This window comes from Solea solea, chromosome 1 (assembly GCF_958295425.1).
Source record: "Solea solea chromosome 1, fSolSol10.1, whole genome shotgun sequence".
NCBI classification, from domain to species: Eukaryota; Metazoa; Chordata; class Actinopteri; order Pleuronectiformes; family Soleidae; genus Solea; species Solea solea.
Window position 1 is genome coordinate 7,742,704 of NC_081134.1, and position 24,764 is coordinate 7,767,467.

At 41.5% G+C, this 24,764-nt stretch overlaps 1 protein-coding gene across 2 annotated transcripts; it reads left to right on the plus strand.

The window, feature by feature from the left end:
• The first annotated feature begins 225 nt into the window (after positions 1-225).
• LOC131455166 (TSC22 domain family protein 2-like) lies at positions 226-24,641 on the plus strand. 2 transcript variants are annotated; one of them, XM_058622629.1, is made up of 4 exons: positions 226-2,806; positions 12,657-12,731; positions 22,335-22,386; positions 22,661-24,641. In XM_058622629.1, the coding sequence occupies exons 1-4, from the start codon at positions 924-926 to the stop codon at positions 23,045-23,047; spliced, it is 2,397 nt and encodes a 798-aa protein (XP_058478612.1). In that variant the 5' UTR covers positions 226-923; the 3' UTR covers positions 23,048-24,641. The 2 variants fall into 2 exon arrangements, with proteins under 2 accessions (XP_058478612.1, XP_058478620.1); XM_058622637.1 differs by lacking the exon at positions 12,657-12,731.
• Positions 24,642-24,764: the final 123 nt, after the last annotated feature.

Below are 24,764 nucleotides of genomic sequence, written 5' to 3' on the forward strand. Positions count from 1 at the left end.
TGTGTGTGTGTACATATGTTATATGTCTATATCATAACAATAAAAATAACTAGCTAGAATAAACCCCATGCCCTGCGTTTACGTTGTCAATTCAATCACTGTTGTCTGGAGTTTACATTTTTCCAACGGTATCGTGAAGGCAGCACTAAGGGCGATTCTCGACAGCTTCGTACGTGACCAGCCCTGCGCAGCCTTCTTACCCACGATGCAGTGCGGTTGCATACAACATAGCCATCTTGTAGAGAGTGACTGAGTGAGTGAGGGAGGGAAGTGTTGGCGCTGTTTATATCCCCGTTTGTTTTAAGGCGTGAGGTTTCGCTGCATTTTCTTCTGTCGACCGCGGTGAGCCTTGAATTACGTGTCGTTACTGAAAGACTTTGGGCCACTGTCGCGAGCGGCTACGAAGGATACTGCTTTCAGGAAGATGTCTCACATACTTGTTCCGACGTAGGGGGAGTGTACAGCAGCAGCAGAAGCAGCAGCAGCAGCCAGTTGGCTTTACTTGCTAGCTAGCTCGGTGAGTTGAGGGCTGCGGGCCCTCCTCAGCTTCAACTAGCTCCTGGAGCTGGGCAACGCATAGTGCGTCAAAGGCCCTTTGAGAGCTGCACAACCGGGATATTATCAGACCAGTCCGGACTAACTGAGACCTGTGGATCTATCCCCGACACAGACGGCGCATCGCTGGTCAAGACGACACGACGACGAGCGGCGTTTGAATGTAAGCTCATGAAACTAAACAGGAGACTGAGAGAGGAAGAGGGATCGCGCAGATTCATCTTGAGCACAGTTAGCCAGGCTAATTAAAAATAAACGCAAGAGTGATCTTTACCATGATCTAAACATTTAGGCGCTGTAAACCGGCTCGTCCCCTTTTCCACAGAGGATAAACACAGGCATACGGGACTCTGAATCAGGCTCTCAACATGTCAAAAATGCCGGCCAAGAAGAAGAGCTGTTTTCAGATCACCAGTGTGACTCAGGCCCAGGCGGCAGCTATCGGTGCCACAGACGACACGGAGAGTCTGGAAGACCCAGACGAGTCACGGACTGAGGACGCGTCGTCGGAGATATATGACGTGTCTCGGGCCGAGTACGAGCCTGCGTGTGACAGAAGTTCATCTGAAGAAGCGTTGAATAATGTTGGAGAGCCAGAGGCAATCAGTGTTACGGCACCATCACTCATACCTCAATCCAGTCACTTGTCTGCGCTGTTAAACAGTCCCATTGGGGAGTTTCGAAAAGTGGGAGTGTCCGGGTCTGTTCAAGCTGGTCAGCAGCCACAGGGGATTGGTATTACGACTGGTTTACCCCTCATCAGCCAGGGGGGAGAGCAGCAGCAGCAGCAGCAGCAGCAGCAGCAGCAACAACAACAACAACAACAACAACAACAACAACAACAACAACAACCTACCCCAGCAACTAGTACTGGGCCCACCAATGTGTCAGGAAATGCACCCCAACCTGCTGCAGTGAACATTTCTGCTGCTCCATCTCCCGCCTCCACGGTGAGTTGCACTTCACGCTTCAGGGTCATCAAACTCGATCATGGTACTGGAGAACCATTTCGGAGGGGCAGGTGGATGTGCACAGAGTTTTATGAGAAAGACTCTGATTCTTCTGTTGTTAGTAGGACTGTAGATAGCCTTCGACATACCAGTGCTATGTTTGACCCTGCTGCAGACAGAGACAGTGGGCTTGGGCTTACAGGCGCCTCGGTTGTTTCCTCAGCAACATACTCAGGTCATGGCTTGGGCTCCATGGCAGATTCTTCTCTCTCTTCACCCCGCATGCATTCAGTGGAGACGACACCACAGCAGCAGCAACAAATTCACCATCAAAGTTTCAGTGCCCGTCAACAGGGTGGTAGTGGTGCAGTCGTGCAGAGTGCTTTCTCTGGCAGCAAGCAAACAGTTGGAGGTGTCCAGCTCTCAGCTCCCCAGAGCGTGCTGCCCGTTGGACTAAATGGGTTGCCTCAATCTGGTATCCACCAACAAATGTCCCCCATCATGCCCCCCTCAGCCCAGCCCATCACTTACCCTCCCCAGCAGCAGCAGCAGCAGCAGCATCCAGTGGGTCACCCCTTAACCAGCCACTCATCTGGATTGTTGCAGAACCAGGCAGAGTACTATCAGCAACAGCAGCCAGGCCTTCCCACCAGCCAGTCCATCCCAGTGTCACGCCTCTCTGCAGGTTTGCAGCCAGGTGGTTCTACGTCTGTCGTTCCTCCTAACTCTGGAGGGACATCTCTACAAAGTCAGTCTGGAGATATTGCTGGAGCAGGAACTGTGTTGGCTGGACAGCATGGCCTCTTGCAGCAGCAGACTGTAGGAATGGGAGGTGTTGGAGGCTCCATGCTGGTCGGTGGATCCACTCTACAGCAACAGACTTTGAGTCAGTATGCAACCGCTGGACACCCTCAACCTCACAGCCTCCACCCTACATCCTCTAGTGTTCAGAATGTGCCTGCCATTGCAGCGAGTTCCAGTGTACCCACCACTGTTCCCACTGCTGTGCCCAGTGCCTCCATTGCAGCCATGCCAAATGTGACAGCTTCCACTTTGCCTCTCGGTCAGATAACCCACAGCAAGTCTCCACTAATTTTGGGGGCGCAGGGCCTCCCAGGATCTGGACTTGGACAGGTGGAGGGTGGTGGAAGGAAGCCTGAGGGTCTCATCAACGCCCAGTCTCCTGTCATCTCTGGGAAGGAACCAGCAAAGCCATTCATGCCTGACAGCCTGCAGCTCACCACTCCAGCTGTCAACAGCCTGTTTGGAATCCACATACCTGTGGACGGGGAGGAGGACAGGTAACAATTCTCTGGATCTGAATACATAAGTGTCAGAAATGTATCACCTCTTTTGACTTGAGTATCATCCCACTGTGTGTATGTTTTAATCCTTAATATGCACAATTTGAACAATTACAGACAGTGTAAGGCCAGGGCTTGTTTCGTTGTACAGAAACATGTTACAGCACAGACATGTTTAGGCAGTTTGCTGCGATCATAAGAATGTTTAAAGCTTATGCTTTACACATTTAATGCCTGTCAAGTTTTGGTCATGTAGTGATTCACTTGGATAGGATTTCCCCTTACTTTCAGGGGAGTATGGAAGGGCTGAGTAGGAGGAAGACAAATGTGGCACATAAGAAGGAAATATGTTTTCCAAACTTGAGGTAAACACATATGGCTTCCTCAGCACAGGCAAAGTCTTGTTAAACACATGGCCTACTCAGTACTGTGATTCCTTGTGTTTAAGGGTGTGTATTTGTGTTGTGTGTGTGTGTGTGTGTGGTGAAATTTTGTTACAGGTCTTGTGTCTTCAGCCTTGTCCTCCCACTTATCTGTCCCCTCCAGGACAGCGTCTAATGTGATGGCCTTGCAAACATCAAAGCTGTGTTGCTAGTTGCTTCTGTGCATAGAGTTCACTCGGTTAGCCTCGGGCTGCTCCTGCCTGGCCACTTTGCGAATGTGTGGCATGCCTGACCTTTTAGTTAGTTAGTTCCTTCTCTGGAAAATACCTTGCAATAGAGACATAGGGAATAGTGTTTAATTTTGTGTTGCTGCTTGTATGATATCATGGTTTCCACCTGTAGGCTCCCCATGTTGGAGCAATGGCTGATATAACTGCTGATTAACTTAGCATTGATTGTAGATATTATGTTCCTTTTTATAATCATTTGCTTTTATCAGTCCGTGTTTAAATAAAAAAAAAACTGAGCAGACATGGTTTATGAATTACACAAGTTATTATGTCAAATTAGGGCTGGCAATAATAATGAATATCTTGATATCAGTATAGATATATCTTTACATACACATACATATCATATCTGACGTGTGATACTATTTTCTTTGTACATGACTTAATGTGATTAAATAGATGCGTCCAGTCCATGTGACACATCGTGAAATGTGTCGTTATCTTTCTGTCACTTTGGTGCTATGGCATTGGCTTCCTCTCCAAAGTTATCTTCCTCTCACTTCCTGAGTTCAAGCGCTTTGTTTCACTTGTCATAGATGGCACTCATGAGAGGAAATGATACAGTGCCTGAAATCTGTGGTTTCCATGTACAGTCGTGTAGATGAACCAGGATGTAGACCAGACTAGATATGCAGAACACTGGTACTATACTTCCTCACAGCGTTGGGGAATCAATTAAACACGATTTAAGATGTTTCAGTTTGTTGTGTGGAACCTTAGAGCTTTCACTCTGTATGTCTAAAATATAAACCTAGTTTAGCCTGACACTGGCAATACAAAAGACAAGATATCCGATTCCCCTCCTTACTGATAGTCCAACATAAACAGCAAGAGTTATATTGTTTGTCTTTGTTTTATTTCTATTTGGGAGATGATAATGCTCCATTTTAAATCTTCTGTTCACTAGTGCTTTGGGGATATTACCAAAGATTATTCCTGTTATGTATGGTTGACCTAGATTGCGGACTACATCTTTGCCTGTTTGCAGTGTACACATGGATGTACAGATACATTTTTACACAATAAACATTTCGGGGTTTTTTTTCTCAGATGTATGGACTTTCTATGTCATGTCTGTTTGGTTTTGATTGTCATTTCTTTGTTAAGCAGTGCAGTTTTTGGAAAGAATTGCTCTATTCAGGCACTAGAGGTAATTTTAAGTTGTGAGTCACCGTTGACAAGTGGGTCAATTCAATAGACTAAAAACAGAAATGTAAATTCGGATACTTTACATTAACCTTATTCCATAAGAAAACATAGAGTATAATTTTTAAAAATCATACTCAAAATAATATTAGGTTTGTAACAATGCTCCTGATGTTATTTTCATCACAGTACCTATGTATTCTTGTAAGAAGACCCAGCTCTTACGCTGATAAGAGCATGGGGGGGGGTCTCTTGCGACAGACAAGCACTATCAGACATTGAGCAGTAGTCTTTCCACTGTGCCCATATTGTGCTGATAAGAGCCGTGACAGTGGGGTGTGTCAGCCAACTGTATGTGTTGTCACATTGTAGCCCTTTCTTTTGCAACGCATGCTTAGGCTAAATTACTGTATATCCTGTTAAAGGCCTTTGGATGTGGCTGAACATTCCAGTATGTAGTATGTATAGTGTTGCAGGGACACACACTTTGTAAGCTGGCTGTTGTCGTATGCCACTGATTGATGGTGGTGTTTTTTTTTTTTTTTGTCATCAGTGGTGCAGCATCCATGCAGTTGGTGCTTTGTACCTGCTACACCACTGACTGACTGAGGCTTGGCAGTTGTTCATGTACAGATGAAGTGCTAAATGACATTTCATTGCAGAAGCAACTGTGGAGGTGGAGGAAGCTGCAGAGTGACTTGCAGGCATTTTAGCTATGCTCAATACTCCCCCTCTTCTCCGTACCACCAGCCATTGTAAAAAAAAAAAAAAAAAAAAAAAATCTCTTGCTTAATTTCTACATTTCCACTGAAATGTTTATTTTGTCTCTTGCCGATCCACACACCACAAAACAAAACACTTTTTTACAAAAAAGTAATATTGTACTAATATCTGTAACTTGTACAACATGTGCCATTCTTACTCATGCTATTGACTGTTAAGCTCTATAAGATTGTGGACTTCACACAGGTTACACAACCTGGAAAAAAGCTCTCATCCATGTGGTTGGCCGTAAATTTTCTCCCCGTGTTCCACCACCGTGTAATTTTCCTTGCAAGTAACTAAAGAAAAACAGATATAGACTTGAAAATTAAGTTGTTGTTCTCATCATTGTTCTCTCACTTAAAATATGTTTTGCTAGCCTTAATGTTTCCCAGATTGCCTCAAGATCTGAGGGAGTGTAATGACATTGCTAGATAATCTCTTTGTACAGAGGATTTGCTTCCATTTTTGTGGGATAATTTACATTCATGTGTCACTACTGTAGCATGCATGCAATTAAAGTCATGCTGAAGGTGGTGTGCTTTATTGTCTCCACATATCGGGAGCTTGTGTAAAATTGTAGTTCTTAGGAGGTAGTTAGAAGGGGAGGGGAGTCCAGGGCTGTGATGGAAGTGGAGCAGTGACTGCCACTGTGAATCGAGAGACTGTCTCTGTGTGGGCGGATGAGGGGTGTGTTTTAAAAAGGGGGTGGCTTGACTCGGCATGTGCTAATGTACTGTACGTGTGCAAAACTATCCGTGTTGGGGGTGGGGATGGGGCACTCAGACAGGGAAGATGCTTGGTTCTGGTGATACTTTTGGACAAAACCACTAGCGAAATGAACAGTTTGTTCATCTTGAGTCATGATGAAATTGTGTGGGTTTATGTGTGAAAGTGACACAGACGGACAAACACATACTGTAGGCTCTTTCCCTCCCCTCTGCGACCTTTGCTTTACTGCTATATCCTGTTTTCAGTCGGTGCCTCACACTGCTACCCTCTATTCGTTGAATATTCCTTAGCTCACTTCCGCAGTAGGGCTCTGTGGTCATATCATATAACATTTTGTGGGCATATTTTTTCCCGGGTGCCTCACAAACGTAGACATACACACGTTGGACATCCTTGGTCTTTATAGTTCTGAACCTGCAACCACTTATGCTGTGATACTTAACTTCACCCACTGTAGGATCTGTGCAGAAGCACTGAAAAAGGTAGTCCTGTAAAACGTAGGGGTGTAGAGGATGATTCGATTTGTATCTAGATGTATGGGCTATGATATGACTCATTTCATTATTATAGAATTATTTGTTTAATGTAGACATTACATTTAAATTATTAAGTAGAATAAGCCAAAACTATCACTGCTTACTTGTAAATAGATATTTGCTATTTTTCTTTTAATGTTAAAAATAACTCACCATGGGTTCACAGAACATGGATCATGAAACTACCTACCTGTCATTGTGTTAACATTGTCAATTTAACAGTTGGCACAGTTAGACAAAGTCTAATTATAAATTATATTATAATAATATAATATTTAAATATAAAGTGAAGTCTGTCTTATTCATCCATAGACCATATGGTTTCCCCCCTGAAGCCAACCCAGAAGTAACAATATATTAAATACCAGACGAACTCCACTTAGTAACTCTACAATGTGTTTCTGTGTACTAAAGTCAGCTTCTTCATTTTTGGTGGCCCCAGCATCCTCTTGGTCCCAAAGCTATTTTTAAAAGAAAGCTGTATTGGCCTGTTAAGACCGACACTACTAGTCTGTATGTATGTAGGCTTAGCTTCAGTCATCACCTCCAGCCCAGGAATGGAGGCCCTCCATTGTTCTGATTAGTGGACAAACACCACAAACGTAGTTTTAGGTTTTAATGGCTTGTTTAACTGGTGCTGTGTGGTGCTGCGCTGTAGACGAGTTGAACTGAGAATATTGGTACTTTTGGCTTTTAACCAGCAGGGTATATAAACTAGTAATTGTTTAACTGCCTTTTACACAGGTTATTGAAGTATAAATGTATTCATAAATGCATGTCTTCAAGTTTGTTCACTGATCAAAACATAGGCTAAGAAGGTTAATGCTATAAATCTTATTATTTTCACGTTTTTATCTACTTAAAGAGCAACTGCTTGCTTAGGGATGAGCCAAAGAGGGGTTAAAGTCTTGTGGCTGTCTTGTAAAAGTGGCTGTTTTGATAACTTCCAACTCTAATTCAACCATAATTTTGAAGGCTCAGAAACAGAACGTTGAGAACAGCACATGTGGATGATAGTAAAAAAAAAAAAGCCTACCTGTGCTGATTGCTTGCATTTCACCACTGTAATTAGGGCTGGGTGATATGGCTGAAAAGCATATCACGATATAACTACTTCGTATTGATCGATAATTATGGATCATTTTTCATGACTTTTCAACTTTTATTTTAAACCTTCCTCTTATTTTAATCAGTTATCAATCAGACCACACAGAGGAAAATATCAAGCACGTTAGTGAGATTTTTTTTAAAACCAAACTTCTCAACTATGCTGACAGGAAGCATGTCCTTGGCTCTGTGATATGCCACTGCCTCAGTTATGTCTTCGTTCTGCGTATCTCCACATGTAGTGGCAGATGATGTTGATTGCTCTGCCGTGCAATGCTGGTAATCCAGAGAGCATGAGCGACGAAGATGGTACTAATGGTAATAAGTTTGTTGATAATAAGTAAAAAACCTTAGGTGGGTACGGTGGTCTCGCATAATTTGTAGCCGACATTGGCATGACTGTGTTCAGACTTAAAGTAACCAAAAAGCAGCCATACTGGTGAGGTAGTGTGTTTTTAAACTAACAATCTCCTTGCTTTCAGCGCTCATTCTCACCTCTTCTCACTCGATGTTCACATGCTGTGGTTGTGAGTGAGACGGGGAAGAACAAAATATGACTGTTCACTGATTGGCTGTTTGACTGCCTCTCCGGAGGCTCTGACCACTCCACAGGTTGCTAGCATGATTGGTTGTTCATGCAACCAAACATGCTTCGTCTATTTTTCTGAGTGCTTTTTTTTGCTTGTTTTTTCCTAACAAAGTTGAGTGATCGAATGTCATATCAAACATTTTTTTCTATTGATATCACGCTGTTTATCACGGTTCTAACTGTCTATCGTGATATATATTGTTATCGTATTATCGCCCAACCCTAACTGTATTGACAGTAAATCCTGCAGATGATGAATGTTATTGTGCCAGAACCAGGCGTAGCATTTTCTTTTTTTGTTTGTTCCACTTGTTGTTCTTCCTTTGCCAAACTGTGCATTCAACAGTTTAGTTGGAGATTTGAGTCTATTGTGTCAGTAGAGTCAAAAGTAGCTGCTAGCCTGAAGCAGAGGAGGGGAGCCATCACACCGAAGATCTGGTTAGCTCACTTCTTTGTAATGCTATATCCCTTTATACCAGTTAATACTTGATGTATTCCTATCAACTGACAGTTGACGCATCTATCACACACTATATAAATAAAACCTCTCTTATATATACTATAAAGCAAGGCAGGCAAAGCAATTTCATTTATAACGCACTTTTCATACGGAGGGAGGTTCAAGGTGTTGTACAGGAACATTTAAAAACACCAAAAAACGTAGAACTTCCTGAAATCAATGCAATGTTTAAAATCGCATATCATGCCAAATTTTTAAAAAAGAGTGTTAGAAATAAATTGGTAAGAGGTATAAAAGTAAAAATAAATAAGTAAATAAATGAAAGAAAAATTGGATTTAAAAATTTACGTTTATTACGAAAGTTTATCAAAAATCAAAATCTTTATAAGGTATAGTATATAAATAACATTTGGGAAAACATACCTCAGATTGTTAAAATAGTCAAGTTATATAACAAGTCTATAACATTCAGTAGGTTAGCAGCAGTATTCCATAACACTCAGTGTGTAAAATAAGTTGTCCCTATGTAATGGCAGTGACAGAACTGGTCTATTAGGTTTAAGTTTTAAGATTTTTTTTGCTGTCTTGTTTTCCCCAGTCTCTCTCTAGACTGCACAACTATTGATATATCTAAAAGTGCTTGATCGTAGCTATTAGCCTTTTGATAGTTGGCTCCAAATGCCTTTTTAGAGGAGGAACATTAAGGAGAACTATGGTGCTGGATCATAAAGTTGAATTTGGTACTTGTGGCCATCGTGGCATAAAATCCTTGTTTCCTTGCCACTAATCTACGCTAATCTCCTCCGGTGGCTATGCTGTAATCATGCAGTAGCTCCCGGTGCTCCATCTACTCCATCTCCCCTGTCTTACAACCCATAACCTGCTGAAAGAAACTCCCATAGGGCAGCTAGGAATCTAAGTAGTTTTGACCTACTTTGCCTGTGTGGCAGATGCATGGATGGTGCTGAGAAATTGAGCAGCAACGGTGACTGATTTGTCTCTGTTTTAATTAATACCCTTCTCTGCCTGTCCATCCACTGCCCTTTTTTTATTTACCCCCCGACCTTCTTTCCTGTGCCACTACCCATTACACCAAAGTCTTACTGGTCAAAAAAAAGCGTGCTAACATCTGGTTTGTGTTTGCAACAGGAATGGATAGAATCAGCATTTGCTCCTGACCTGGGTCAAATAACTCTAGATAGACTTTTTTTTCTTTTTTCCATCAGCTCTGATTGGCAGTGATGTAAACATGACACACAGGTGAACATGCAGATTTCTACTTCTGCTTTATTTTGGCAGTACAAGTACTGCTGATGCACCTTTTTACAGCATGTCATTCAAGCACAAGTGATCTAAAGTTATCTAAAACTATGCCGTCACTGCTGCTTTTGAAAGAGGGGCGGCTGAAGTGAAAGATAGAATGGTGGAACTAGGTTGCATTGTCTCCATGTTTCTTGTGTCTTGTATTAAATGCTGCACATTGTTTTCCTTTGCCCATTGTTTTATTGTTAAAAACAATTACCATCAATTGTAACTGCTACTTCTTCTTTGGCTTCTCCGATTTTGGGGGTCGCCACAGCGGATCATCTGCCTCCATATTGCCCTATACCCTCAATTCTAACTACAAAACACATCTACCAAACCAAACCAGACAGACAAACAAAGTCAACCCTGTTTAAACAAAAATAAGAAAAGAAAAAAGATGCAGTTAAATTTACATAAATCACGTATAAATTACATGTCCACATCTTCGCCTTCCAGTCAACCACATGTAGACAAAAAAACGCACTGGATTAAGGAACAAATGTAAGAAAAAAACAATAACACCGCACATCTCATGTTTAAAAGTCAATTGTATGCAGTCAAGACGTGGATTATTTCACCCCATATGGTTTCATGTCGATTGAATTTGTTATTTTCAGTTGCTTTTGTTCTTTCTGTGTTCAAATAGTAACAATGTAGGTGGAGACACAGATTTAGAGATCTCACTGTACCCTATAAAACAGAAAAACAAAACAAATGAATGGATAACAATGGTATATCGACATTTAATACTAGAGATAACCAGTTTTTTTTTTTTTTACATCAAACCAAACTGTGTATTTTACTGCACTCTCAAAATGCACGAATCAATGAATCCTTAGTTCCACATTTAAGGTTTGGTAAAATGACTCACAAAAGCCGAAAAGTCAAACTACTGAGAAAAGGAGTTGATTGCCTTTTATTAGTGGGTATACTCATGTTAAAGAAACTCTCATATACTTCTCTGTTTTCTATCTGCCATCCTCTCACTTTTCATTTGTCCGCATGCACTTCTCTCCCAGGTCATCACTTAAGGCTCCTGTCGTTTTGTGTGCTCCGTGAGGTCACACGGTTATTATCAGGAAATAACCATGAAACTGAACTTTTGATGTGGCTGCTAGTTTTGCAGCACAGGTTTCTGCAGCACGGGCACACTGAAGGATAAGCCGTGGGTCATGCTGCAGCTTTATATGCGAGATAAAAGCCGCAAAGAATGCACCAACAGTTTATATCCGTCTGCTGCCAAGTTATCATTGAGATTTGTGGCAGTTTTTGGCAAAATTGTGTGATTAGAAAGAGTGGTTTGGAAGAGTAAAAGGGGAGCTTTTCTTGTGTATGTTAAATTGTGTTCCCTCTTCATGTCGGCCTCACACTCCATACTTTGGGGTTTATGGGGGGGGGGTGATGTGGACCCACTGCTAAATGCACGGACTAGTTGGTTTACAAAGAGGCGCTTTCATAAATGCATATTGACATGTTACATTTTGGAGTTACAAAGAGAGCCATTGAGAGCGGAGTGTTTGCTACTTGAAAACAGGGCACGATGACTCCACCAGTTAGTACCTCGTCCATGAGGAGGTTGCTGGACTCCAAGTCATCTGACCCTGGTGATTTCAGCCAATGGCTCGCTTGTACAGTTCTGAGTTAGTGAGAAAGAGAGCTTTTCTTTGGAGGTGTGTACTTAGTTGCCACACATGTGCGGAGGTTTTTCTTGTGCTGTTGCCCGCTAAGTAAAATTAAGCAGGAGGCATGGGAGGAGGATGTGAGAGTGTTTAGTCATGAGGTAATGTGACAAAGAGAGTTTGTGCCACATATTTCTAGGAAAAGAGGTTTGGCTGCTCCAGCATTCACACACATGCTGTAAATCAACTCCTGGTTCTCTCTCTCTCTCTCTCTCCCCCTCTGTGTGTATTGGCCCGCTCCACTGTGTGCGCATGTTGGTGTACATTTACGTTTGTGTGCTTATGGGTGAAAAGCTTTTTTTTTTAATGTAAGGCACACACAGGACCAGAAGAGAAAGAGCCAAACGTGTGAGCATGTAGAGGTGAAAGTGTGTTTCCGCTCCCCCCCTCGACATACATCCTTTGGCGTGGAACATAATGTACCGTTGTAGCTAATCACTAGGAGTGTCAGAGGGAATGTTAGATTTCATGTACGCTAAAGCGTCAACACCTTTTCTCTGCGTTTAGACTGTGTTGTGAAAACAACAACGGGGGTGAATGGCAGTTTACTGTAGGTGAATGTCCTGAGGGAGGCTTTCAAAGCTTAATGAGTCTCTCCCCACCTTTGAACACACATTCCTGCGTTCAGGTGGAGACTCTTTGCTTTGCATCTGTTTGAACATATGTTCCCATATGTTAAGAACTAAGAACCTTGTCTTCAGCCGAGTTCGCCACAAAATATGAGCCAGCGTGTTCTCTGAGGTGGAGTGATGTCGTGTAACCAAACATTTTTTAGGAATCACAGCTCAAGTCTTTGCTTTCACTATTTCAATTCTTTCCTATCTTTGTTGTTTCTCTGTCTTCCTGAATGTGACACAGGAACCCATCCAAGGCTTTCTACCAGGCCTTCCAGTCTGGCAGCAGATTAAGGGACTCAAAGGCCCACAGTGATAGGTACCGTACTATACTGGAATGGACTGCACAGCCCTGCAAGAGTGTAATAACGTGTGCTGTGTTCAGTAGCTGTGAGCTTTGCTTCCTACACGTGCATGGATTGAGTTTGGAAACAAACCCTGGCAGCAAGCACAGGACTGGCCAAATGACTCCTCAACAAAATATCTCTCTGTCTCTCTCTCTCTCTCTTTCTCTGCTGCTGCTGCTTTCTCTGACACTCTGTAACACCTTATATGCTGTGTATCTATAGATTGCTTGCTTCGTTTGTTTTTGGGTTGAACATATTAGGTAAAACCTCTTAAGTGTGAGTTTTCTGACATATTGCGACTGTGATTTGCTTTGCAATATGCAGCTTCAATATAATGTTTGCGTATAGGTTTAATACAAGATGGACCACAACTACATGTAAGCCCCCCCCCATGTTTTAGTTGGGAAGTCATATATATGGTAATTAATTACTAATCAGTTCATTTTAATTTTGAGATTCAACCTATTTTGCATAAATTACTCAAGCAAATGGATCAATCAACTCTTCTATCTTTTAACTAAATGAAAATAAAACATGGCACAGCTAAGGGTTTAGATGAAGAAGTAACTGGTAGTAGTTACAACTGTGTGCAAGCATAACTAATCTGCATTGCTCTGACCACTCGGTTCCCGTCTCTTATATTCAGTTAGATTTGATTTGTTAGATTATTTCAAAAAGATATAACCTGGACACTGACACTCTGAGTGTCACTGCTTAACCTGTGACACTAATAGACGGACGCTGTCCTACCTCGACCTGGACCATTACCGTAAATCACTAATAATTGCTCACATTTAGTGGAGCATTCGTATTTTAAGTGGCTCAGCTTTCAGAGGTCCTGGAAATGCAGCCCAATTACCTTTGCTGTAAATTATCATGTGATGACTCACCCAATCATATTAGTGATTTGGGGCCACACTGAATTCACAAGCAGAGCGTCATCCTTACTGGACGTCGGGGGCTGTTGTTATCGTTCCACAATATTATAAACCGACAAAGTCATCTGTCACCACCATGTAATCTGTCGCATATGCCCCAAATACAATCAACACTTCCTTTTTACTGTTTCAAAGTAAAAGCACTTATTGTGAAATATTTGGAGGGCTGACAGATGCACAGCTTCATACCAAGGGTCCTGGCATTTTGTTGATATACAGAGCGGTATTTAAAAGTAAAAATGTCATTATCAAAGGCAAAGCCTGAGTCAAACATAGCAGCAGCTGCACAGCAGACACACACTCCCTGTGTGAGGAGAGTGAGTGAGACACACACACACACACGCACACACACGCACACGCACACACACGCACACACACACACTCCAGGGAGAGATGAGGAGGGAGGGAGAATAGACTGGTACGATCTGACCAGAGAAAAGAAACACACACAGTTTTAATCAAAGTGAAAGTAAAGAGTTTTTAGTCTAATTAATTTTCACTTTTCACTTGTTGACTACACACATACACGGATGCCCATGTTTAAGTATACAGTATATTGGACTTGACCAACTACACTAATTAGACATTGTAATGTTACCGACCTCGACTTGAGGACATTTTTCTGTGTATTTTAATTGACCGGTGCTGCTGTATAATAATGAGAGCCCGTAAATGTGCTGGACTTATTTATAATGCCCTTTACAAAAATGAAAAGGGAAGCACAAGAAACCATCTGAGTGACAGGAAATGAAACAGTTTTTTTTAGAGAAATATACAGCTGACACACCATCACCAGTTACCAAGAAATAGACACACACACACATACAGCAGCTAATTGTTCACAATTGACATTATGATGTCATTAACTAAACCGAAATCTGCTCAAAGACATCATTTCTGTCTTACTTTTATTCACGTTCAGAATGTTGTCAGCTCCGTTCGCCCCGAATGTAGTTTGAAATGATAAGAGGGCACAAACATGAGTGTTGCTGTTGTGAATTAATTATTGTTCTGCCGGTGACTGTCTGTGTTTCAATAGCATCAAAGATAACCATTGCTTTGTGGCAGGAACTGGTAGTGCCTTAGTTATTGAGTAGATTTATTAATCTATTTACTTCAGGTTTATCTGGGATCATATGTGAGGCCAACAGATTACGTCATAGGAGAGGTTGTTAAAATGAACATGTGACATCTTGGCGAAAGAAGACGCTGGTTTTCAACTTCCTGCAGCTTCACTTTTTCACCACAATGCAGTTGTGCTTCCTTTTACCTTCTTTCTTTTGGGCATCCTCATTCAGAGGAGCCATTGTCATATACTGTGCTCTTCTGTCTTCATATATTATGTTTGCTCAAGGTTTTCAGTGTAGATCTGGTCTGGTTAAAAACATCAGTTTGGCCCTGATATTCATGAAATGACAGACTAGTTTTTGCATATAGTGTGTGTGTGTGTGTGTGTGTGTGTCAGCTGTGTTAGCGCTGTTGACTTGTGATCAGCCATGTAAGTCTATTTTTTTGCTTCACACAGAATGATAATTATCAATATTGATGTTTTTGATGTGTAGCCCTAATACAAGGTCTGAACAAAACCTTTATTTATATATTTATACACGCTTCAGTGTTCTCGTCTTACTCTTCACAGTAAAGCGAATGAACCCTATTGTCGAAAAGGTCATTGACTTTAAAAATGTACAACACACAAATCCGGCTTCTCAGGCTAATGAAACCCCAAGCCCTGGGTCACGCTGAGGGAAAGCCCCACAGGCTGCAACACATTGACTTTCATGCTGCTGTGCGTCGATGCGTTTATGAAAGTGCTAGATGAGGATGTCGACTATTTCCCTTAATATTATTGACTCAGACTTTCATGTTCAGTTCCTCGTTTGTCTGTGTGTGAGCACCGTTGCTGCAAAGTAAGGGACAGAGTTGGATTCAATTATCTCCTGTTATATTGTTGTTGTGGCCCCAAGGAGATAGAAATGATTTGATTCTGGTGATGATATGGATCACCACTCGAGTGTATTGACTGAGGGAAACTGAGTGTCTGTGGCGTAGGTTTGTGTAGATCTCAATTAAGAGCTACATCATAATCAGTCATGCCATTTACGGCACAATTCCCTGTATGTGCTGCTATAATGTCATCTCTTCCTTACTTGAGTCTCTGCTAACTGTCCTACCTGCAGTGATGATGGATTAAATGAAATGAAAGAAGATAAATGTGTTTCTTAGACATGCTCTGCTAATGTGCAACGGTGTTGACATTTTCAAAGCCACACACTTGGATAGAAAATCAGTCGAGGTTAATTAAGTGCTAAGACTTTAAAGAACTGAGATGTAATTGTGCGGCACAGGTGTTCTGGTTACTCTGGCCTGTGCACCTGTTGGTTACTCTGGCCTGTGCACCTGTTGTCCTGGAGCCCACAGACGAGTAACCCCCCCCCCCCCCAACTTGTTTTATCACGTCTGTGGAATTAAATAAAATCTTACTTCCTGTGTCTGTGAAGGAAACGTGCTGCTCTTGAATATGCATTTCCTCCATAGGGAAGGAATGACAACTATTTAATCTTGCATTACTTATTTACTGTTGCCCAAGCTCTCTCTCTGTGTGTGTGTGTGTGTGTAAAAAAACTCCTCTACCTCTAATGGACTTTTTTATTGACATTCCATTTTTTACAGCCAGCACAAAGCCAACTCCACATGGAACCTATAAATGTCAGTCATGTAATGTACAAGGTGATGTTTACATTGGCGTTGGTTGCATAATCAGTGAAAGAGCAAGTTTGAGCCCTCATTACCATTCTGTTCTAGCTCAGCCCTGCCTTTCAGCCTGCAGGTCCCAGTCGTAATTGCGTCAGTGAGATTTTAGGGCTGGACCGTAATATTTGAGTGTTTGTTCAGAAGGTGGGTGTCCGAGTAGGTGTTCTTTCTTTTTTTTTTTTTTTTTCTTTCAACAAAGTTATTAATGAAGGTGAACTAAAAAGAAAATACAGTCCATCAGCACATTCTTTTGCTATATTAAGACATTAATTGTGCTGTTAAAATGTGAAAACAATACCACATCAGTTTGGATGGCGGCCGACATCTCTCACACGCCAGTGAAAGTCATGATTCAGCTCATGTTGTCATTGCACTGGAAACCAAACGCTGTGCACCTTAGCTGTGTGAACTTTTAGTTTTTTTGTACATTCTTTTTATTGTACATTCTCAGATTTATAACAATCCTGCACAGTATATATACAGATTACATGAGATATGTAGCAAATCCAAAATACATCCACATTAGTGATCTGAAAAGTCCTTGTTAAGTCCAGCATTTCAGGCAGTTGCACTCTGAGTTGCCAGGTATTATAACACTATGCTAAACCTTGCTGTAAAAAGGTCTTTCTGACCATCAATGCAAAATCTCAGTCTCTCCAGAGAGAGGTAATCTGATATCAAAGACTCCCACAGATGTCTTGAAGGAGGTTCATCTCCCACCCATTTGGTCTGTGTGTGAACTTTTTTTAATGGCAACGAGACGAAGGCGCGTGTGCTTCACATATGCAGTCTGACACTGACTTAGTTACCACAGGTGCATAAATGTGCGTGGATGCTGATGGTATAAGACTAAGATATTAGCTCAGCTCACGTCTGCTCCTTTTATCCTCTGTTTAACCCTTACGACACAGAGCATTTAAGCTGCTTTGTTTCATTACCATGTTAAAACGTACAGTATATACAGAGGCTTTAAGAATGTGCAATATAGAGTGCCTTATATCCTTTTTTTTTTAGCACAATATATGCAATCTAATGATTTTTATTTTTCATTTTTACCAACCATATAAACAGACGTACTGAAAACAAGTACTCAAAATGTTTAAAATCGGATTGAATTTGTGAAATTTGGAAATACGTCGCAGATCAAAGTTCATTTAGCTTGTTTTTATGAACAAAAATAAAATAAACTTTTACTGCACAATTTTTGCTACTTTATGATAGGAACTACCAAAAAGTGTGACATAAAATTAATCGTAACTCATCGTGACCCAACATCACATGAGAAGACGGGAAAATGCATGAAGATGCGGCACTGATCTGTCCCGCGTGAGCACTAGGGGTTAAAACCGCAACCTTACTACCTTGCCGTTCAAACACCTGTCTACGCATTTAAGATGTGTCGTTGTGAAGTCGGCAGCAGACGAACAATTTCTTGACTTGCACTTGAGATCTAGAGGCTTAAATAAAGATCATGTGTGTGTAAGGAGCCAGACACACTTGCATTATTAAACTCCAAAACACCACTCACTCATGCTGTGGTTTCCAAAATCCCTCCCCAGTGCCAGATGTTATTGGAAGTTCTACTTGTAATACCAGATGGTGTCCTAATATGGTTTTAACGTGATTGTTGCGCCAGGGTATCTAGTACATTTGCAGCCGAGGTGAAGAGTAGCTGCCCAGAACATCATGATTTAACATCATCTTTCCCACTTTTTGACTCCACGATGCACAACCACATTTGATCCTCCAAGTCGTGGCTCCAGGCATCGCAGGCACCATGAGAACTTTTATTTTGTTACTGCTGTTATTCTGTCTCCATGGTCACAAACCTATCCCTGGCCTGTCACATGTCCTGACACTGAACAGTACACGTGTTTTATTCTTCTTTCATCCCGTCTTATTATTGTCTCCACTTAAACCTGCCAGAGGAAAGCCCCAAGAGAATATGCATTACAACAATGAAGCAATTCAGTCAGTAGGATGTGACTTAAGTGACTTCAACACAATATCGTATTCAGGTTTAGAGCTGACAGTGGAGCTGAAAGGAAATGTTATTTGCAACGGTGATCGGATTGCTGGTTCCAGCCTTTAAAATGTGAAGCTTTGCTGATGTCCTTTGTTTCACCATTGTAAACAATTATGCTGCATTGCATTCTATTGCATTTTAAATTGTAATGAAGTTGAGTGGCTCAAGTAATACGATTTGTATCGTGGATAAAAGCAGCGAAACAAAACATTATGTAATCGTGTGACGCCCAAACATTTGCTGCAAGACACTCCTTCTGCAGCGCCAACTAACTATTATTTCCATTATGGATTATACTGTTAGTGACAGAACTAGTTTGCCTTTATTCACATTCATTTGTATTTTTCAGAAAACATGTCATTAAGACACAAAGGAACTTTTATCAAAGTTCGATAAAAACGTTGGAAAACTCCTCAGAGTTGCCAGTGGACGGAATAACATTTGATTATAATCGGATGAGTGTTCCAAACATACAGTAGGAGCATAAAATATTATGCACAGTGTGTTGAGAGTGTATTGGTTAGTGCATGTTTTTGTCTCCAGCACTGTCTGGAGAGAATGGAAAAGCAACAAGGGTGTAGCCCACAGACCATTGAGTGTCTGCATTTTACAGAGTGAGAGATTCCTCTGGGCACAGGCCTGTTGTTGAAAAGTCAAGTTAGAGAGGAGAACTATGGGAGGGCCAGTATGTGACGCCTCATCTAAATTAAACACACATTTGGTACTGGATGAAGTGGAAATTGATGCAGGGATATATATTATGCAACCACTTGTGTGTGTGGGGGGGGGGGGAGAGGAGAAAGAATGTAGTACATTCTTGAAATTTCACTCTGGAGGAGAGAGAGGTGTGCAGCCCGATTGACTGTTTGTATCTTACTCAACACGTCCGCCTTTGTTTTCGCGGAGTGATCTACAGCTCAAGTTTGGCAGCGATCAATCGCGATCACCTAAGATGTGGATGTCAGTGTGTGTTGCATAGCAGTAGACGTATAGCGAACATTCCTTCCCCCTGTACAGCCTGATAAAAATCAGCTGTTAGCTTCCGCTGGTCTTGCACACATAAATTGGATGGTGTGGAGGAACAGAACGTTCTGTGCTCAGGAAGAGTCTATCATCAACCTGTTGTCTACTACAAGCACCCTCCTGGTTGGGTGATGCTTTTCTGTCCTAATGACTTTGGTGTTTACGTTGTACCATTATTGTGTTCATGTCTTGGCTGTTATTAGATAAGCTGCCTTTGGTGAACATATGAGGTCACCAGTGAACTGATTCTACTGATCTTGGAAATGTCATCTCAGAGTTTTCAAATTATCCAGGGAAACATTTGTACATGTTGGTATATATTTGTTTTTCTAAAATGTTTTTTATCCAGTTTCCTCCAGTAAACATGATTTTTTTTTTCAAATGTTCAAAACTAATGTAATTTATTGCAATTTGCAAAACCATGCCATTCTAAACGAATACCATTCCACTTTTTTATATATATATATTTTTTTGTACTTTTTATTAATCCCCTTAGGGACATTTCTTCTCTGAATGTACCCATACTTTCCTAGAAACCTTCCACGAAAAGGGAGGGGGGGGGCACTGAGCAGCGCAATGGGGGCTGGGTACCTTGCTCAGGGTACCTGCCGGGCCCTTTGACCTGGTGGGGACTCAAACCGGCAACCCTCCGGGTTACTAGCCAAGTTCCCTTTCCAATTGGCCATGGGCTGCCCCCATGACTGTATGCTCACTTATTTCTGGTAAACTGTCAGCCAAAGATGCAGAGGTGTTTGGAAAGGAATTGAGCTTGCAACCAGAGGTCAAAAGTAATTTTTTTTTATAAATGTACTTACATTTTAGAAGTAAAAGTATTAAAAAAGTGAGGACCATGACTCAGCGGTAGGGTGAGTTGTCTTTCAACTGGATGGTTGTGGGTTCAATTCCTTGCTCTGCTAGTCTGTGTCCTTGAGCAACCCATGTTGAAGTGTGTGAATGTGTATAAATGATGAGTGAATGGTAAAACTATAGTTTAAAGCAGCTCATCAATACAAGAAAAGCTCTATATAAATACAGATCATTACCAACTCTTCTGATTGTATTTGGTAGTAACAAGTAACAGATAGTTAGTGGAAATGTAGTGGAGTAAAAGTACAACATTTATTAAGGAAATATAGTGGAGTAAAAGTAATAGTTGCTAACAAAGTAAAGCCCAATATTTAATGTGTCATTTGCATATATTGTATCATAATTTACTGTCTTTAAACCAGTTGTTTTGCTCAACTCTTCTGTAGCTGTAGTGGAACGTTCAGCACGAGGTGGGCGGGGCCAGAAGTCACTTCAGATGTATCTCCTCCCCCCCGTCACTCACTCACTTCTTCACCTTCTGGCTTCATATTTCACTTTTCTAAATGCGGCGTGCATAACCTTACTAAACCTCCTCCGGTGGTTCCGGCGGCTTTTTCTCCGCCGACACCGGGGTGGCTTCACCAGCAGCAGTAGTAGTAGTAGCAGCAGTAGTAGTAGTAGCAGCAGTAGTAGTAGTATCCGCTTCAGTCCACGTCATGCCGTGCACGTTTTCCTTCAAACCTCGGTGTTGCCCCGCGGAGCCGAGCCGGCACGCGTCCCTGCTGCTCTCCTACCGCACACGGCGCAGGTAACGGCGGGCGGTCGCTGCTCCGCTCTGGGTGTGTGTCCACAGGTCCCGCACAGCGAGTGAAAACAGAGCGAAGTGCGTGTGTGTGTAATTGTATCTTTGTGAGGACCTATAACACGTAAAAGCAAGAGGATACAAGGACATTTTCTTCTGTGTCCTCACTTTCTGTCACACCTGTTTATGGCTTGAGATCTGGTTTTAGTGTTGAGGGTTAAAATTAGATTTATGTGCTGGGAAGTGTGTGTATGTGTGTGTGTGAGAGAGAGTATGTTTTCTGGCATTAAGACTGACCTTGTCAGGACCTGTAGTTTGCATTGGGACCGAAACCTGGTCCTAATGTGGCATAACTGAATTTCTGAGGAACTGGTTTAGGGCTAAGATTTGAATTGCGGTTAAGTTAATGTTAGGGATTAAACTTGGTTTAGTCCAAATGAACCGTCAATTAAAGTCAATTAGTGCAAACCTGTGTGTGTATGTGTGTGTTCTGGTCTGTGCATCTTTAAGAGGACAAAGTGTAAACCATATAACGTGGTAACGTTTTGTCTGGTCCTCACAACTTATACTGGCTTTTTGGGGGTTAAGATCTGGTTTTAGGGTCAAGTGTTAGACATACAGTTGTGATCGTTAGACGCTAGGGAATGCATTTTGTCTGCAAGTGTCCTCAGTAAGAATGCTGCGTGAGAATGTGTGTGTTGACCTACTCACCCGGTACTGCTTCTTTGATGCATTACCTCCTGTAGAAAAGCTCAGCACCCCTCTATTATTATTATTATTATTATTATTATTAATAATAATAATAATAATAATAATAACAACAATAATGATAATTATTATTATTAATTATAATAATTGTTATTTGCACTAACCTGTCTTGAGCTCAGCCTCTGTCCTTCCTGCTGTGAACTCAGAGACCTGACCTACATTAGTTCTAATGTACATGTTGTGACTAAAGTGGTGTCAGGTCATTTTATAATATCTGCCCTAGATTCCTATGCTGAGCTGAGGACAGCTGCTTTGATTTATTCACAACCAACATCTCATTTCCTTGGGACCTTTTTTTGTGTGTGTTTTAATCATTTAGATTGCTTTTACATTCTACGCGTATTTTCTGCCTTAAGCATCTATTCGTGAGAGAACAAGAAAGCTGAAAAAATGTCTTTGTTAACTCTTGTATGTTATTATTTCTGACTTTTTTTTCTGTCTTTTCTTTTACCCACAGTGCCTCTGGGACTAATGTTGTTGCCATTGATAATAAAATTGAACAGGCTATGGTAAGTTATCAGTTCGCCTCTAATCTTGCATTTCTTACAAGTCACTTGTACAATGTATGAAGACTTAATTTGTGGACACATGATGTATAATATGATGTTGGTAAATGTATAGCTTTTATTTGCAGTATGTTTTTCAGAGGGTTTGCATCTTACAGTGCTCTTCTGTCTTTGCCTTTACACTCTGAATATAAAAACCCAATGTTAATGTTTGCTATTACATGGTTTTGACTCAGCCAGTAACACATTTAATGCCATGACCCTCTCTCTCGTTCAGGATCTGGTGAAAAGCCATCTAATGTATGCAGTGCGTGAAGAGGTGGAGGTCCTAAAGGAGCAAATCAAGGAGCTGTTTGAGAGGAACTCGATGCTGGAGAGGGAGAACGCCGTGTTGAAATCTCTAGCCAACAGTGAGCAGCTGTCTCAGCTGTCCACCCAGTCGACCCCCGGCACCAGCGCCACGCCCCCCCAGCAAGGACTCAGCCATCCTCAGCAACAGGCCCAGCCTCCGCTTCAAGTTCAGCCTCTGTCCCAGCCACCGCCGCCGTCACACCCCCAGTTCCAGCACCACCCCAAACCCCAGCAGCTCCAGACTCAGCCCCAGCTTGACCCTGAGCAACAGCAACAGCAACAGCAACAGCAACCCAACGTCACCTCTGCTTGAAGCGCATCTGCCCTGCTTGGCATGGAGCAGAAAAAAAAGAGCATCTTCTCTACAGTTTATTACAGTTAGTGTATGTGAAAATAAAAAGAAGAAAAAAAAACTTTGTCTTCTTAGCCACCAGCTTGACCACAAAGTACAGTGCTATATGTATGCGTGCGTGTGAGGGTGAGTTAGCAAGCAGGTATGAATTTGGTGTTTGGAATGTGTATGCATCTGTACTGTGGGCCTTTCCAGTGTTAATGCAATCATCAGAGAGGGAGACGGAGAGAGAAAGAGAGAGAGAGGGATTTGGACGGAGAGAAAGTGTGCGTGTGTGTAGAGACTGTAGTGTCAGGGAAGGTTGGAGAGGTTTTATCCTTTGGTCCACTCCTGGATGCAAACTTGTAGAGAGGTTGTCCTGTCTCGGTCTTGGTCAAGATCAACCTTCAACCAAACCTGACAGCTGCTCAGTCTGTGGGTGTGGAAAGGAAGGGTACACCCCCCACATAAAGGGACACATGGGAGTGATTGTCAAAAAAAAAAAAAAAAAGAGCGATTATTTTTTTAAATGAGACAATGGAGTGGGTAAAGTTATTTTTAGCCTTGCTGTTGTAAAGTAATAAGTGGGAGGGAGTCTTTTTTTGTTTCCTTCTTTTCTTTTATTTTGGAGCGCCACACCGCTGCAGTTACTTTCACATCTGGTCTAACTCTTGCATTGGTCTTTTTTAGTCCTACTGTCAAGTGTTTTATTTATTACAGGGCTGCTATTGTCATAAATGATCAATTTAACCTGCTCAACAGTAGCCCTTTGACTCGTTTCCTCTGTTCTTTTTTCTTTTTTTTTTTTAGTGTTTAGCAGATCAGCCATATGTCCCAGGGACAATGCTTTATATTGGTCAAAAGATGTAGGCAAAACAAATTCTGACATAATGTTAAACACTAACTCAGATTTTTATTCTGCACTTACCAATTCAAATCTTAAAATCATTTTTTTTTTGTATCGTATAAAGTATTGCAACTCTTCCTTCACCTGTTGACATCAGATCTTTTAAGTGAGCCTGCACAAGACAGTTGAAGATTCATGACTGTCTGTAGTTTGTCTCCAAGTGAATTACCTTTGTTATACCCTGCTCCTTAAACTTGTTTATTTTCTCCATTGTGTTTTCCTGAGGGGGCCAGGGGGAAAAGCTGTGAAATCATTCATCCTACTTTATAACCAAAGATGCAAAGCTGTGTAAATGGATTATTTTTAAATGCACACATGTATGTTTTTTTTTTTTTTCTTTTTGTTACTTCCTCTTTCACAAAAAATCTTTTGTTGCTGTTCAGCATGTTCTGCATGATCTGTAATCTTCAAACCACTTTCTTACCTCATTTTTATTCAGCACTCTTATTGTAAGATAGTCTGTGAACAGTGTAAATGGGGAGGGGGGGGAAGCTATGTGGCACAGAAAGAAAAAAACAAAACAACCTAGTGTTAGTGACACTAGCCACAGAAAAATGAAGTGAGCCATGTTTTGTTCATTTAAATGGTGTTTGAATTTCATATGCCAATAGTTTTGTTACATTGCAAATTTTAATGTATTTAAATAAAAGCAATATTCAGATTCCGAAACATGTCCGTTTCTATACAGGACAGAATAAAAAATAATTCATACATTACACCATATGTATGTGCTACAAATGGAATGTCTGTGTCCATGAACTCTCTGAATACATGGTGCACTTCACATAAACA

What these genes read in the sequence shown, in the direction of transcription:
- LOC131455166 (XM_058622629.1), top strand. Translation starts at nt 924, where the DNA reads ATGTCAAAAATGCCGGCCAAGAAGAAGAGCTGTTTTCAGATCACCAGT. An exon ending in GTGGACGGGGAGGAGGACAG is followed by an intron (nt 2,807 to 12,656) that starts GTAACAATTCTC and finishes AATGTGACACAG; the next exon opens with GAACCCATCCAAGGCTTTCT. An exon ending in TCAAAGGCCCACAGTGATAG is followed by an intron (nt 12,732 to 22,334) that starts GTACCGTACTAT and finishes TTTTACCCACAG; the next exon opens with TGCCTCTGGGACTAATGTTG.